The sequence below is a fragment of the Lutjanus erythropterus genome, chromosome 23 (assembly GCF_056507025.1).
Source record: "Lutjanus erythropterus isolate fLutEry1 chromosome 23, fLutEry1.hap2, whole genome shotgun sequence".
In the NCBI taxonomy this organism is placed as follows: Eukaryota; Metazoa; Chordata; class Actinopteri; order Lutjaniformes; family Lutjanidae; genus Lutjanus; species Lutjanus erythropterus.
In genome coordinates, this window is record NC_139339.1 from 27,696,388 (window position 1) to 27,712,364 (window position 15,977).

Here is a 15,977-nt window from a genome sequence, read left to right on the forward strand (position 1 = left end):
CAGAGGAGTAAGAAGCTGCACTTTTCATCCTCCCCTTTCTTCTTGAACGGGCGAAAACATTAAATCCACGTGAAGTTTAAACTTGCGCCATGCTTCGGGCAGGTTGTTAGCATCCCAGTCCATATGGGGTGAAGCAACTCCAGCGCCGTCCATCTTTGTCCGTTGTAGATCATTTTTTACTCTGACACCATGTCTTGTTTTGCACAACTTGTCCAAATTACTTACGACAACGAGCTATAATTCAAACACTTATTAACATACTGGATACATACAGACTGACTGCGTTCATACAGGAAGGCGAACTTCACACACACTGCGACTGTGTGACAGGGCATCAAGAGGTTACACTCTGGACCCATCACAATCAAGCATCTTTCAGAAACCAATAGGGACACTCGTTACTATCTCATGGTTCCAACATTACAGTTAACACATCTTACTCATATATTCTATGAGAATATTACAGCAATGTCAAGGAAGTCAGATCAAATAGTGCATGTTATTTTGTATCTTCTAGGATAAGTAAGCCTGTAGTTGTTCTCATTTTGTGTTTGTCACCAGTCAGGCGGTTCAGTAGTGTTTCTTGTCCCATGGAGGAAACACATTTTCCCTGAGATGTTCTAGCCTCCCTTTTGATATGATAGAGTTCCTTCTGTTTCATTAGCTTTCATGTTTACAAAACATACAGGCCATAAAAGAGAACCCATCCCCCATCTCAGCAAAGTTGACATGTGGATAGTTGTTTATGTTGACAAGTTTATGGTCACAATCTGAACTGGCCTGACAGCAATTAGAATCTAGTAAATATACAAGATGTGACCAATAAAGCTAATCTTATCTGTCAGAATGTATGTGTTTGTTATATATTCCCTTGTAATGACATGTATTATCCAAAACTATAATGGTACTGTGTGTGTGTGTGTGTGTGTGTTTCTTGCAGTCATGACAAAATGAGGTTACCCTCTACTCCAAAGAAGGGTAAATAGTGCCAGACTGCCTGACCCAGCAGAGTCAAGTATTTTAACTGGATCTCTATCTGACCTGTGAGTATAACTTGTTTTTGTTGGCTACTGTGAAAGCAGAATTGGCCCAAATAGCCATTTCCATTGTTGTTTTCACCTTAAATCGAGTGAATTGGTGAATCATCAGCTGAACTTATCAAGACAGATGACATCTCTGTTTCATTTTAATTTCAGAGATAAGCAGAGCTGGACTCCAGCAACAATGAGGATACATCACTGCAGCAACTTGATGCAAGGTATATTTTCCATTTATTCAAGTATACTCTTCATGTCTAGTTCTTATATTTTCGTATCAGTATTAGTGTAAGATGAGATTTATTTTGTGAAGATATATTCAGTAGATTCTCTTATTTTTCACTGTTTATTATTTTGTGTCCATATAATTTGCTTAATGGTAATTACAGTTGTATTCTGCTGTTAAAGTTAATCTGGACCTATATAATGTGGCGCACCTTATGTGCAGGTAATATGAGTTGTGATCGAGATTGGCGGAGTGATATGTTAGATGTGAAATGTCACTTTTGTTGTCAGTATTGACTTGTCCTACGTTCCTCCGGACATTAAAGTGAATTAAGTGGAAACAGTCGAAGCTCTCCTCGTGCTCCTTCTTCACCCACAGCCCTTCTAAAGTTGAATTAAGTGATACACAAAGTACCGTGTATAACATTAGTAATGTGTAGTTGTGTAATGTTACACAGATCAAAAAACCTTGAGAACAAGATCTAGCAGATAATATTATTGAATGTACTTTATTTTGATGTTGTTATCATTGCTCCACAATAATAACCTGCTTTCACAAATAATTTAATCTGATTTGGTTTGGAACTTCATTATGTGTTCAGGCCAGCCAGAAGAAGGGACAATGCGCATCCAGCGTCTGTTCCCTCTGTGCCAGACGCTGGATGCGGCACTGTCTGTGACAGGGGCTGCTCTGGTGACAGTGCATCTTCGGTGACCTCTACAAAAGAAACACCGACATCCCCATGGCTGCACTCAAGTCTAACCACCCACCTGGAAGGCTAATAGGTGCCTGGCCCCTGGACACTTTGTGTGAGGACCTGGCAGACAAGGACTCCTTCCCTGTGCCAAACACCTTTGGCAGGGCTCGCACCTTGGTGACCCAGGCTGGCAAGGATGTGAAGGACTGTCTGCTGGAAGGCTTTGTTGAAGCCAAACTCAACTTCTTCCCGGCCTTCAAGTTCTGGGATGTGAAGGAAGGAAAGAGAGTTTGGTGGAATTTCAAAGATTATGTGCAGGTCCACCGCAGCGGTTGCGAGCCCTTTCCAATCTCCACTGTAGCCAGCATGACCCTGCAGGTGTGTGTTGAGGTTGAGAGGTGGTCGCTGACTTATTCCAGGAACCTGGAAAAGTACAGGGACCACGGGATGGCATGGATGGAGAAGGTCCTTGTGCAACTCCCACCTGGACTGAAAAAGGCCCCGAACATCCAGCTGAGGGTTCTGACATTTGTCAGTTGCACCGGCATGGTCATGAACGGTGACTATGTGGATTACAACCATCTCAGGGACCTCCTGACTGAGATGAGTCACACGTTCTCCCAGAAGGACCTGCAGAGGTTGCAGTCTCAGTCCAGGTTCACGCTGCCCAAAGTCTTCAATATGGTCATTTGGAAGCTCCACGAGGACATTCCATACCGTGTAGTCCAACAGAAACGACCAGCTCTGAAGACACCCCAGTGACCGGAGCATCCAGAGGACGAAGTCCCAGAGGAGGATGTGCAGGAGGTGGACCCTCAGGATGACCTGAGACCACTGGAGAGGTCTCAGGCAATGTGCCTGCCTGCAAATTCCTCCGGGCAGTGGTCAGCTCAGGAGCTGTCATTCATGCACACAGACAAGAAGGTGAAAGCCACGGTAGCATACCAAGATTACTGCAAGAAGTGCAAGGAGAGCAAGATACTCATGAGATCTTTCAGAGCTTTTGAGCACAAAAGAACTGAACTGTTGAGAAAGGAAAAGTGAAAACAAGTGTTCAAACATGTTTTGCAGTGATTAGTGTGTGTTGGACAGCAATTTAGAAAGCTGTTGAGTTCAGATTTGGCACAGATTGTTGTGTATTTGTGCGTGTGTTTGTATTGTTTTGCAGGTAAGCATAGGTTAAGATTATGGCACAGGTTGTTGTGTATTTGTGTGTGTGTTTGTATTGTTTTGTAGGTAAACATAGGTTAAGATTATGGCACAGGTTGTTGTGTATTTGTGCGTGTGTTTGTATTATTTTGTAAGTAAGCATAGGTTAAGATTAGGTAAGGTTTAGGAAGATTAAGATTAAAAAAAAAAAAAACTGTCCAGATTTCTTGTTTGGTAAGGCAAGAGTAAGCTCTGCTGGATAGAGCCAATCTGGACAGTCCCTATGATCACTGAGACCAGACTAAAGAGTCCTGAACTTAGGGTTAAGGGCAGTTTGCCACCAATGACCCCTCGGGTCAAGATTAATTTGTGAATAACTTTTGATAGGACCCAGGCATCGACATGGGACCTGAGTCTCTACAACATTCCGTTCCCAAGTTATCGCAAAATTAAAATTCCCATATAAGTCAATGGGACAAGTGAAAATTTGACTGTCACAGCCAAAAAGTGTTAGAAAATCCATAGTTATTTTGTATATGTCATATAAGTAGCACAATCAAAAAGCAAGAGCTCATTCGAGATCTGGACACTGAAGAGGTAAGACATACTTATTTTCTTTCTGACTGTTAGCTTTTGTAAGCTAGTTACATGTAAGTAATTGGTATTTTAGCTAACTTTATGAAATCAATGATATTTATGTAGACTTTTATTTGTGTTTTTAATCGATTAGATTTTTTAGATTTTAATGTAAACATATTATGTTTTAGTGAGTGAAAATGTCCAATGTGCCAAGCGGCAAGAAGGAAGACGTCAACCCAGTGGTTGACCTCAGGGATGAATCCACTGAGGAGGATAGCCAGGTCCCACCAGGCCATGCTCCAGCCCTGAGTGCCCCACAAGGAGAGTCAGGTCCTGGGAGTCCTGGACCTGGGACACCTTCCTCCATCTACACCAGTGCTGTGGAGAATGAGGATGAGGGTGGTCCCTCTGTCCCAGGTACTCCAGAGTCTGATTAGTTTACCGCCTGGGAGTCAACACGTCCCGGGACACCAGGCACTCAGTGGTGGACCCCTTTTACCACCTCCGCATTCTGTCTGGGAACCCCCTATGTAAGCAGTGAATCCACTGTTGGGAGTCCTTCTCCCCTGTCAGCTCACTTCCAGTGCAGAAACCAGCAGTGATGAAGAGACTGACTAACAATTTTTGTAATGTGTTCAAATGTTAATGTTATGTTGTTAAGTGTGTAAAATGTTCAAAACTTAAAATATTAAGCACAAAGCAATGTTCTCATGCTTTACTTGTTCAGTTCTTGAAAAGTGAGGGTACGGGGGTCATGACCACGATCACTGAAAGGGACGATCCTCAACCGAGTGAGATAGAGTGATGGGACCTTGACATACCCCCCCCCCCCATTTTGGGGGATTTACATTAAGAGGAGGCACGCGGCAAGGTTGAAAAAGAAAAAGAAAAAGATTAGATATCGTGGTTGTAATATAAGCCCTGAAAAAACAATTATACAAAGATAACTATCTTTCTCTAATTAACGATCTGAAAATCAGCATTGATAAATGGGCGGATCTACCTATAAATTTAATGGGAAGAATAAATTTGTTTAATATGATATGGTTGCCAAAATTTTTTTATTTTTCAAACTATTTTTTAAACAATTTTTTATACGGCTCAATGCTTTACTCACCTCCTTTATTTGGGCTAATAAAGCACATCGGTTGAGTAAATCAATTTAGCAAAATGCAAGAACTGAAGGAGGTCTTAAGCTTCCAAATCTAGAGCTGTATTACTCTGCTTCTCAGATGTTTTATATCAATCGTATAATCAATAACACAGGGGAAGAGCCCTGGATAAATATTGAAAACCAACAGTTAAAGCCTCACAACTTATTTACTGCTCTGTTTACAAAAAACAATATAACAGTATCTAATTTTGTTACAAATAGCACATTAAAAACATGGAAGATAATTGAAAATATATTAGGTGTACAACTTAGTATACCTAGGAACACAGAGCTTTGGAATAATAAGTCAATAACATTTCAAAATGTGGAGCTTAACTGGGTTTCGTGGAGTGTAAGGGGAATTAAATATTTATCAGATATAATTATGCATAACAAGGTACAATCATTTACTTAACTCCAAAATAAATTTACATTGACAAATCAAGAATGTTTTAGATATTTACAGCTATAAAATTGGATTACTGAAAATTTTACTTTACTGTATGATCCAGTGCCCGGATCTTTTGAGGTCCTTTTGCTTAAAGAGGGAAAAAAGGAAAACAGACTTAGTAAATTATATAATATATTACTAACGAAACAATCTAAATAGTATTCACTTCAAAAATATATGATGGATGGAACAAAGATCTCCATTTTAAAGAAGCTGTAACAAGATGGAAGGAATGTTTATACCTCACTAACAGTGTTGTGCTAGTTACTGAAAACCAGTAACTACAGGAGGCAGGGGAGGGAGGCGGCTGCAGGTACAGCATGATTGGCACATTCCTCAGCAAATCATTGTGCTTATACAATTAATAGTCTACTACCAATGGTTACTCCACAATTTTCTCATTACACCACCATTGCCAAAGTGCTGCTCTAGGCGCCATTGTATGTCATGTCACTTGAGTAGTAGTAATTTTTTGTATCATATTTCAATTTAGTGTTAGACCTGAGATTCTCAACGACTGGGCTTCAAATGTGTTACCTGCATTGGATCGATTCCAGACTTCATCCGGACCACCTCTCTCCACAGAACAACTTCTGGATCATTCTATATGAACAGAACAGCATAAACATGGGTACAGGTGTTCCTCTGTCAATAACATACCTTTGGACAGGTGGCAGCTAAATGGGACAGAGACAGATAATGTAATGTAAACAATGAAAACTAAACACTCTTTCATCATTTTTTAGTTTTTACTGTGATAGTGCTGGTGTAATGCCTTGAATTTGTGGGAACTGGGAGGGTGGGAAGAACCTGCATCCCTCTTCTTCTAGATTCTCTGGAACATTTACTGGCATGCAGACTCAGCATAAAAGTTGGTAGGCGTATTTATTGACCCCATAATATGTGATGACATTTAAACAGCATAAGGCCAAAAGTCAATAAAGAGATTACAGATCAAATAAACTGTGTAGTGTGGACTTTAATTTGGATATGAATTGTTTGTATAGTTGAAATAAAATTAACCAGTTTGAGCAATGGTACCATTTCTGGCTGTCACTATGTGTGGCGTTGGCAATCACACACCATGTTTCTAGCCCGAATCTTCACTGTAGACCCTTAGCCCAGAGCCACATTCACATTTGGGCGCTGGCCACTGTTGACTTCCATTGTTTGGGAGATTGTGCAACACCATTTTCCTGTGAAACAGCAGCAGTGTTTTGTGAACTAAAAAACAAACAAACCTTACCTTCAGTCACCATGAGGGTAAGTAGATAATGACTGAATTTTTATTTTTGGGTGAACTATCCCTTTAAGTATTTGGGGCAGTGGGCAGCTGTAGTGCAGTGCTCACAGACAACTCTAGATGTAAGTCAGGGGTACTGACAGGAGAAGTGACCTAGTATACACACATAAAAAGTAGAGAAACGTGTGTGTTTTGATGCAAAAATATTACAAATTCAACACAACTTTGCCATGTGAATTTTATTCAACTCTGGTTATATACACTCCGATACAGTAGGTGGCAGTATGACACTGTTAGCGGCAGAAGCAGCTGTGGTAGTCATGTCTGCAAGGAAACCCCAGATCTCGCGAGAGTGATCTTTTTTAACCCAAACTATGATCTGTCTGTGACCGTAACCTAGCGTTTTTTGTCCCAGACCTGAACCAGGCTGTTGGTACATTATTATGAAACATAATTAATTTGTATAACTAGCGCAACGAAGAAACGATGCGTACAAGTCCCGCGAGAGTTTCGCAAATCAAGGGTTCCCTTCTAGACACGGCTAAAGCGCGCCTGTCTAGCTGTCATGCCTTTCCTGTGAGCGTTTGTTGACATTATGGAGACAGACAGAGAGGTGGACTACAGTAAGATTCAGACAGTCCCCGTCCCAGAGTCTCAGCTAGACTTCCGAGGACAACCGTACTCCGTATCAGTCCTGAAAGCTGGGTACTGTCGTCCTCAGACCGACGGGACGTTCAGAGCCGACGGGACCATCACCCTCATAACTGGACCCAGGACTATTCTGGTGGACACCGGCGGACCGTGGGACCGAGACTTTCTCCTGAGGGCACTGAAAGAGAGGGGTTTGGATCCGGGAGACGTGCAGCTGGTTGTGGGGACTCACGGACATTCAGACCACGTTGGGAACCTCAGTCTGTTCCCAGCAGCGCTGATGATTGTTGGCTATGACGTCAGTGAGGGGGACACGTACCGTTCCAACCAGCTGGCACAGGGACACCCTTACTGTGTCGATGAGCATGTAAGTGTCTCTGGGAATGACTGTTTTAGACTTTTGTAACTTTCGTGTTTGCTGAGACTCATGTGAGACAAACACTGGGTCGGGACCCACAGGTGGGTCACTGGGAAATTCATTGGGGTCATCAACTAAATAAAAGATCGTGGGAGAAATTCAGCACTTTGAAGATTTAAAATGTGTATATTGTTTTGATAATGAGCCTGTTAATTCTGATAAAATGCACGTATTTTGTCTCAATTATGAAGCAGGCTAAAATGTCCTATATTTTTTCCTGATGAGAGGAAATATAAATATAATCACCATTTTAATAGTTTTTTTTTTAATCAATGACATGAAACTTGTAACGTAAAGCTGATCATTTCCACTAATTGTATTGCATAGTGCAATCTAGGGCTGAACGATATTGGAAAAAACTGACATTGCGATTTTTTTTAACCCTGCGATATATATTGCGACATGAAAAAATACAGGAATTTTCACCAGATGACTTGAATAGCACTTTATGTTATGCCGCACTGCTGCCATCTTGTGGACAATTAACCTGCACTGATCTTGTGACTCACTCACTCCATATACAGGGGCGTGGTCTGCTTTGGCAAACTGATTAAGAACGATTGTGATTGGTGGATCGCTGCGCGCAGTGTGTGTCAGGTACTAGGGATGTCCCGATCACATTTTTTTGCCCCCGAGTCCGAGTCATTTGATTTTGAGTGTCTGCCAATACTGAGTCCCGATCCGATACTTCAGCAATGCATTAATAATAAGAAAAAAGAGATCACATCCACATTTCCACCATGTGAAATGCCCATTTTGCACACATTACAAGTGGCTGTTGCACTGCCTTCGCTGTCCAGTTTAAAATACCTCCAAACTGCAGACATTTTCGCTGTCCTGAGGTGACATGTTTGTCCTGCGTTAGCCTACTAACTACCACCTCACTACTATTATGTTGTCTGACTTCTCCGCCTGCCATAAATTGTGACATTTACGGTGTTGTTTCTGTCTGTGCAACAACGAATACTGATGTTGTGGAACTTATTAAAATTAAAACTAAGCCATTGTCATTCCATTTGACAATCTCTTTGTACCTCAGGATGAATTTAAAACATGAACATGGCCATGCTTGTTGTTTTGCAAGGTTAAATCCGATAATTTCCACCTGATTCTGATCATTTGAAAATCACATGATTGGCCCCAATTTCCAATCACGTGATCGGATCGGGACATCCCTATCAGGTACCCTTGAAATTAGATGAGAACACATTTAGTTATTTGCCTCCTACATTGCAGGACCTGCAGTGTGTTGCGCACACATACTTAAAACAAGTTACGAAAAAGGATCAAATATTCTGCTGCTTATAAAGTCTACAAATGAAAACTGTATTATGTTCTACAAAAAAACCTTTTCACAGACCTATCCACCAGTGCATATCTGAAAACAGACTCAACAGTTACAACAGTCAGGCTCTTAAGAGAGAGGGGTGGAAATGGATGTGAAATGAAAATTGGAAGAAGAAATGATCAATAAATTGATTTCAAACAGTCCTTATAATGAAAACAGCGATCTTTCATTGATTTGGGTAACATAGCTGAAAAACCTATCACGATAGTGAAGTTTTATATCAGTTGATATTCAAAAATATTGATGATAAAGCTCATGACTGACAACATATTGTATACTCCAAATGGTAAAAGTGGCTAAAGTACTAAAATAAGTGTGTTGTATTATTGCTGGGTGAACAAATATTTTTGACCAAGTATATTGATATCAATATTGCAACAATATTATTGGTATGACTATTGGTTACAAATTGTGTGCATTTTCCTTAACCAATAGTTAAAGATACTAACAATTGATAAATCATGAGTAACTAATATGAAACAAACCACACATTTTTTTTTGTCATTCTTTTTTCATTTTTCTTTCATTTTCAATTTTTTCTTTGTTTCTCCTCATTTTACGTTGAAGTTTCCTCATTCTTACAGCCATTGCTAGACTATAGATAAATTATAAATGCATTTTAATTGGTTAAATTCTTCACAGCCATTAATTGACACAATTAACACAATGGGACTTTTGACAAATAATCATCAGTAATGTAGATCTACAGATTTAAGTGAGTAAACACAAGTATCAGTGGAAATAAGTTCAGAAAATGACATCACTTTACAGGAAAAGACACTGATGTCGTATCATGATATAATCATATCCAAAATACTTTGATTATTCATCACAACACATTTATCATTTACAGAAAATGGCCTCAAGGCTGGGAGCAGGTGTGTACTGTGAGATAAACCCACGTGAACTCAGGTTATCATCCGTGATGTTCCACTCATTTATTCACAAGTAAAGAACAGAGTTTCAGACTATACGACGAGAACAAAACGCTCTTTGGCCGTCGTAGCCTTTTTGCTGGTCCCTCTCTTGACTCTTGAGACTTTTCCCCCTGTGCCCCAGGCCTCTGCACTCCATCACTTTCTGCCCCAGCCTGCCCTGAACCTGCTTGATCTTCTTGCCTTACCCTGTAAACCAGTGTTCCTCACTCTGGTCCTCAGAGCTCACTGTCCTGCATGTTTTAGATGTTTCCTGCTCCAACACACCTGATTCAAATGATCAGCTCGTCATCAAGCCTCTGCTGAAGCCTGACAACAACAGCACTACGAAGGCTCTGGGAAACGGGGCCCTGATCATTTGAATCAGGTGTGTTGGAGCAGGAAACATCTAAAACATGCAGGACAGTGAGCTCTGAGGACCAGGGTTGAGAAACACTGTTTTAAAAACATCCTGTGCAAAGGGCCCAGTGGTGATTGTGGAAGAGATGCAACATAGAGCTTCAATGAGTTATCAATTATTGAACAATTTTTATACTACTACAACTATTTTGATATTTGACTAATCATTTTGAGTATTTTATTATTTATTTTATTTATTATTTTTTAAAGAAATTGATGATTTTAGCCTCTAAATGTGAATTATTGTATATGTATATGTCAGTCATTCCAAAGACTAGGTCGTGACCCACAGGTGGGTCACAGGAGATTTTATTTGGGTCACCAAATAAATAAAAGACTGTGGTAGAAACTTAGGAAACCCTGGTATATATCTGTATGTGAAGCTCATGGTAATCACTCACCCCAGAATTATAGGGGATGAGTGAAGGGTAATGTGTTGGATAGAAATATATATGTTATTATTATGTTATTGTTATAAGTTGAAGGATAAAAAGATAAAAAGATCCAAAACGGAAAATTATGCAAAACTTTAAGGGTTGACAGTAGATAAATACATGGATTTTAGTTCTACTTATTTCAAATTAACGCATGTGTTGCATTAACTGTTGTTGGAAGGTAAGTAATGAAAAGTGGACAGAGTAAGCTGCAAAACATACTTTAGACACCTAAAATATCAGTTTACACGTACATTATATTAGAACATTTTCACTGCTTTACTTTGCTGTCAGGCAGATTTTTTTAAGGGAATTGAAGCCGCTGTCTGTGCTCATCTATGCTCTCTTCAGAGCCATCAGACTCCCAAAATCCCAGAACACCGGAGCCACACCACCTCCATAGGTTCATTTGTTTTGGTGATTTTCACCCATTAGGATTTGAAGCCAGCTAATGAACAGCAGAGACAGCAGACGGAGGCGCTGCGACATGTCAGTCCTGGAGTGAATTTAGAATAACACCATGAAGTTTTTATCTGCTCCTGGATTAAAAAAATGCCCTCCTGTCTGTCTCAACTCTTTCTATCTCTATAGATACAACTGACAAATATGTGGAATGAGTACATAATAAAAAAAAATCCATTCACAAACAGCACTGATACTGTTTCTTATGAATATAGCTGATGGGCAGATTGTCATACGTCATTGTGGATGAAAAAATCAGGGAAATTGAAACTCCACAGCAAGGACAGAAATGAAAAGAGCTGGAAATCAAGGGAGTCGTATTTTGTCAATTATCATAATCAGATCATTAATAATATAATACCATTTTCATTGTTTACGGTAGATTATCGATGTGTTTTAATACCAGATTCACTCACAGATGCTCACTGCAGGTTAGGGCTGCACAATTCATCACAACTGCAATAAGATCACAATATGGCCAAATGCACTATCCAAATCACAGGACCGGAAACAAATCGCAATTTTTTGTAAAAGGAAAATGTGAGAAAACAGCATTATAATCAGGTAGTGTAGAGCTGCAGAGATGACCTGACCTAAAAATATTGTCCTCCAGATGAAAGAAAACATGTATGTTTGGTTCAGACCTCAATAAATATCACATCATCAAAGTTTCAGTCAAATTAATGTCAGTCAAAATAATCACAATATTGCTTTTTCACCAAATCATGCAGCCCTACTGCAGATCCAGGGGTGTTTCTAGAATTTTTTGAGAGGGCACTGACTTATGCAGGAGTCACATACACATGTGCACATTAATGCATCATTCCTCATATCTAATTACTAGTGACACCTTACAAATATAACATCAAGCTTTTATTGTTGAAGGAACTTTTACATGTATTCTCAGACTGTGTTGACATGTGATGTGTTGTTGTGCTGGTTTCCCCCTCAGTCTCTGACAGAGTCTCCTCTGTCCCACAGGTTTCTGTAGTTCCAAGTCCGGGACATACAGGACAAGATGTCAGCGTCCTGGTGAAGGGAACCTCAGCTGGCACGGTGCTCGTTGCAGGGGACTTGTTTGAGTGCTGCTCAGATGAGGACAGCTGGCGGGACGTGAGCTTGAACCCTGCAGTGCAGGAGGTGAGCCGACAGGAGGCGCTGCGCACCGCCGATGTCATCATACCAGGACATGGACTCCCGTTTAGAGTTGTCAGGAGCTGATGAAGTAACCTGCAGATCAGAGTTCTGTAAAGACACGACCTGACTGACTGATTTATCTGCTGCTTGACACAATGTCATCACACTGAGAGCTGCACTTCTTCAGAGAGAGAAGAGCAGCTCCTCAGTTACCAAAAAACTCAACACACTGGTTATTGTGAACTAGGCCTGAGCAGTTAACAGTAGTAATGTGGAGACACTGCATCAGTACCAATAAGAAGAATGTTCAAGAAAATGTTTGATGTAAATGCAAACTGCCATGAAAGCACATATGTAACAAATGCCCTGTCTCACAAACAGGCTGTCATATCCCCTGATAATGGCACAGAAAATATGTGAAGAATATAAGAAGAGTGTAACAGTACAAAAAAAAAGAGTCTGATATGGAAAAAAAAATGTTGAGAGGAGCAGATTTAAAAATCTGGTACAAGCCTCTGAGAAATCATCGCTGTCTGCATAACAATATTAGCAAACCACAAATTATGTTTTCTTCTTTTTTGTTGTTGGGTGCTGTTGATCAGCTGGTGGCACTGATTGTTACCATGGTAGTAAGGATCTGAGTCTCTTTTTTTTTTTTTTGGCTTATAGTTAGTCTTTATTTGGAGTCTGTGAACAATACTAAGACTAGTCTAAGACTACAGACTAGTCTAAAATATCGTTGTCATCTTTGTCAACTCACCAGGATGACAGGTGTGTTTAAACTCTGTTACCTGTGAGCCTGATAAATAAAGTGGCTGAATTCAAACTTGTTTCTCCTGGTCTTTGTTAAAATGATTTCATCCAGATTAAAATCTCCAGTCTTGTTGTAAACTAAATTTCACTGACTGTACAGTCTGTTGGTTTGACTCCAGACATGTGCTCAACCTGCCTGTATCCATGTCTGCATCCTTCTGACACGGTGTACGCTTCCACCACTGGAGTCAGCAAGTACAGACTTTCAGCTGCTGTTAAAGGGACAGTTTGGGTTTTTTTTAAGTGTGATTGTATAAGTCACTTGTCTATGGTCAGTGTATTACCTACAGTAGATTGCTCACAGTGGGATTTTCACACTGAGCTGCAAAATGTGGGTTAATAAATGTCAAATCATCTCACTATAAAGCATAGAATCTTTTCAATAAATAAATAAATAAACTTCATTTTAACTTTAAAAAAAGTCAGTGACTTGGCACCTTTTTTGAAAAGACAAGTTGATCATTTTGTAAATATTTGAAAATATATTTTTATAATCAAACAGTCTTTATATTAACTCAGTTGTACCTGATATATTAACTTGAATCAACAACTCTACTCACACTGACAAAAATTACAAACAAATTTTATTTTCCTTTACATTTTCTTAGTCAGTTCTTCATTAAACAAAAAACTGAAGCTGCAGCTGCTCCTGTAGGAGATACTTTGTTCTAGCATTGACACAAAGACAGTACTCAGTGAATTATTTGACTTCTGAGGTACTGAATTCAGTACAAATCATCCACATCAATCAACATCAGGTTGCTCACAGCTACACTACAGCTAATGATTTTTTTCAGTCTATTGGCAGATTATTTTCTGAATTAATCGATGAATAGTTGTTTGTTTTGAAATGTCAGAAACTTGTGAAAAATGTCAATCAATGTTTCCCAAAGCCCAAGATGACCTCCTCAAATGTTTTACTCACAACCCAAAAACATTCAGTTTACAGTCAGACAGGAGGAAAGAAACCAAAAAATATTCACATTCAAGAAGAAGAATTCAGAGAATTTGGACTTTTTTTTTCTTTAAAAAATTGCTTAAATTGATTATCAAAATAGTTTATGATAAATTTAAATGTGCTAAAGATACAGCAAATTTTCATCATGAATGAGAGCTTTAACTCACACAATGCATGCTGGGAAGTCTGCTTTTATGCTGATCATGTTTCTTTAGAATCTTAATAATGAGTTGATTGAACTCTGTACAGTTCATATATTCAACTCATCATTCCAGGTCAAAAAAACTTTAGGTACAAGAACTTATGTTTACATGTTCTGAAGTGTTCTGAAAATCAATACCAGCAATTTTAAGTTTATTTATCCTGAATGAATAAAAAGTTGAAACAGCACAGTTCAGCTCTACACTGTAAAAATGGAAAAGTTGAGAAAACTCTAAATTTCAAGGCAACAGACTGCAATAGATTTTAGAGTTTTGAGCCCAACTCAGATTCTAAAGTTACTTGACTAACTACTCAGCTTTTGTTGAGATGATTTACTTTTCTTCTTCATATAAACTTAAAGCTTTGAATTTTAGAAACTCAAAACATTATATTCAAAAAATATTGAGTAAATTTATTGAAGTAAAAGTAAAAAGTTAAAATTGTAATATTTTCAATAAAAAAACTCAGAAGATTCAAGTTTATGTAAAGCAGAAGAGTAAATTAACTCAATTGAAGATTATTGGTCAGCAAATTTTTTCAAGTTTATTTCAAAATTCAAGAGTTTGAGTTGAGCTCAAAACTCAAAAATCTATTGCAGTGCATTGCCTTGAAATTTTGAGTTTGCTCAACTGTTTTGTTTACAGTGTATACTGAATCAACAATACACAGTCCCTCCAGGATTTCCTTTTTTGGGATCATTGTGGCCTAAAATGACTGATTTCACAGCAGCTTTTCTTTAAAAGGAATTGCAGTGCATTGTTATGATGCTTTTAGGCATTTTTTGCAAAGAAATTGCAGAAGCAAGTGAGAAATCCAAAAGAAAGTTACAATATTTTTGTATAATTCATTAACAATCGAGGGTAACTTGTAGCTGGGAGAACAAACCCCTGCTTTGTTCAGCGTCTTCTCACTAATCTGACCAAAAACAGAAGTGCACAAGGGTGTATCTCACAAAGAAGCAGAATCTTTGTGGAGATTAAACTCAGTCACAACACAGAACATTGCTAAATATCAGTAACAATGACAAATGTGTTCTTCTCAGTACCTGTAAAAAAATGTAAAAAATATAAATGCAAAACAGTCGCGAATAATAAACCAGAACATTTTATTGGGTTCACTGAGACGTACATGTATGATGTTAGTACGTGGGACTGCTGTGATTGGTGGAACAGAACGTTTGTGGGTGTGTCTTTTGTGTGTCAGAATACCATCAGAGTGGTAGTACCTGGTACAAACAGGACATATTTATATAACAAGACTGTAAAAAACTAATGACCTCAGTAATAATAAATGTTTTGTGTTCCACCAATAAAACCTCATAAACTTCAACCGTCATGCTGTTATGTAATGTGTCGTTGGCTGTTATTATGGAAATACTGCAGCTGATGAACTTCACTGAAAGACGCTTTTATAGAGGACAGAGCTGTGTTCATGAACTTAGTCCAGTTACCAGTTACTTTACAGTATGGAGGACTGAACAATTTGATCCAAATCACAAAATCATCTACTGCAATTTTCAAATCGTAGGACAAGCAATATTTAATAAAACCCAGTTATTGTTTGTAAAAATGATTGTGGTGCTGCAGACGCGCTGACCTACACATCAGATCCTACAAACTGAAGAAAACATCTTTGTAGGGCTGCAACTATTGATTCATTATTAGTTAACTGTCAGTCATTTTTATG

At 38.9% G+C, this 15,977-nt stretch overlaps 1 protein-coding gene and 1 pseudogene across 1 annotated transcript; both read left to right on the forward strand.

The window, feature by feature from the left end:
* The first annotated feature begins 1,884 nt into the window (after positions 1–1,884).
* LOC146306311 (uncharacterized) lies at positions 1,885–3,004 on the forward strand (annotated as a pseudogene).
* Positions 3,005–6,886: 3,882 nt separating this feature from the next.
* mblac1 (metallo-beta-lactamase domain containing 1) lies at positions 6,887–13,149 on the forward strand. Its single transcript, XM_084713009.1, has 2 exons — positions 6,887–7,553; positions 12,164–13,149. The coding sequence occupies exons 1-2, from the start codon at positions 7,131–7,133 to the stop codon at positions 12,401–12,403; spliced, it is 663 nt and encodes a 220-aa protein (XP_084569135.1). The 5' UTR covers positions 6,887–7,130; the 3' UTR covers positions 12,404–13,149.
* Positions 13,150–15,977: the final 2,828 nt, after the last annotated feature.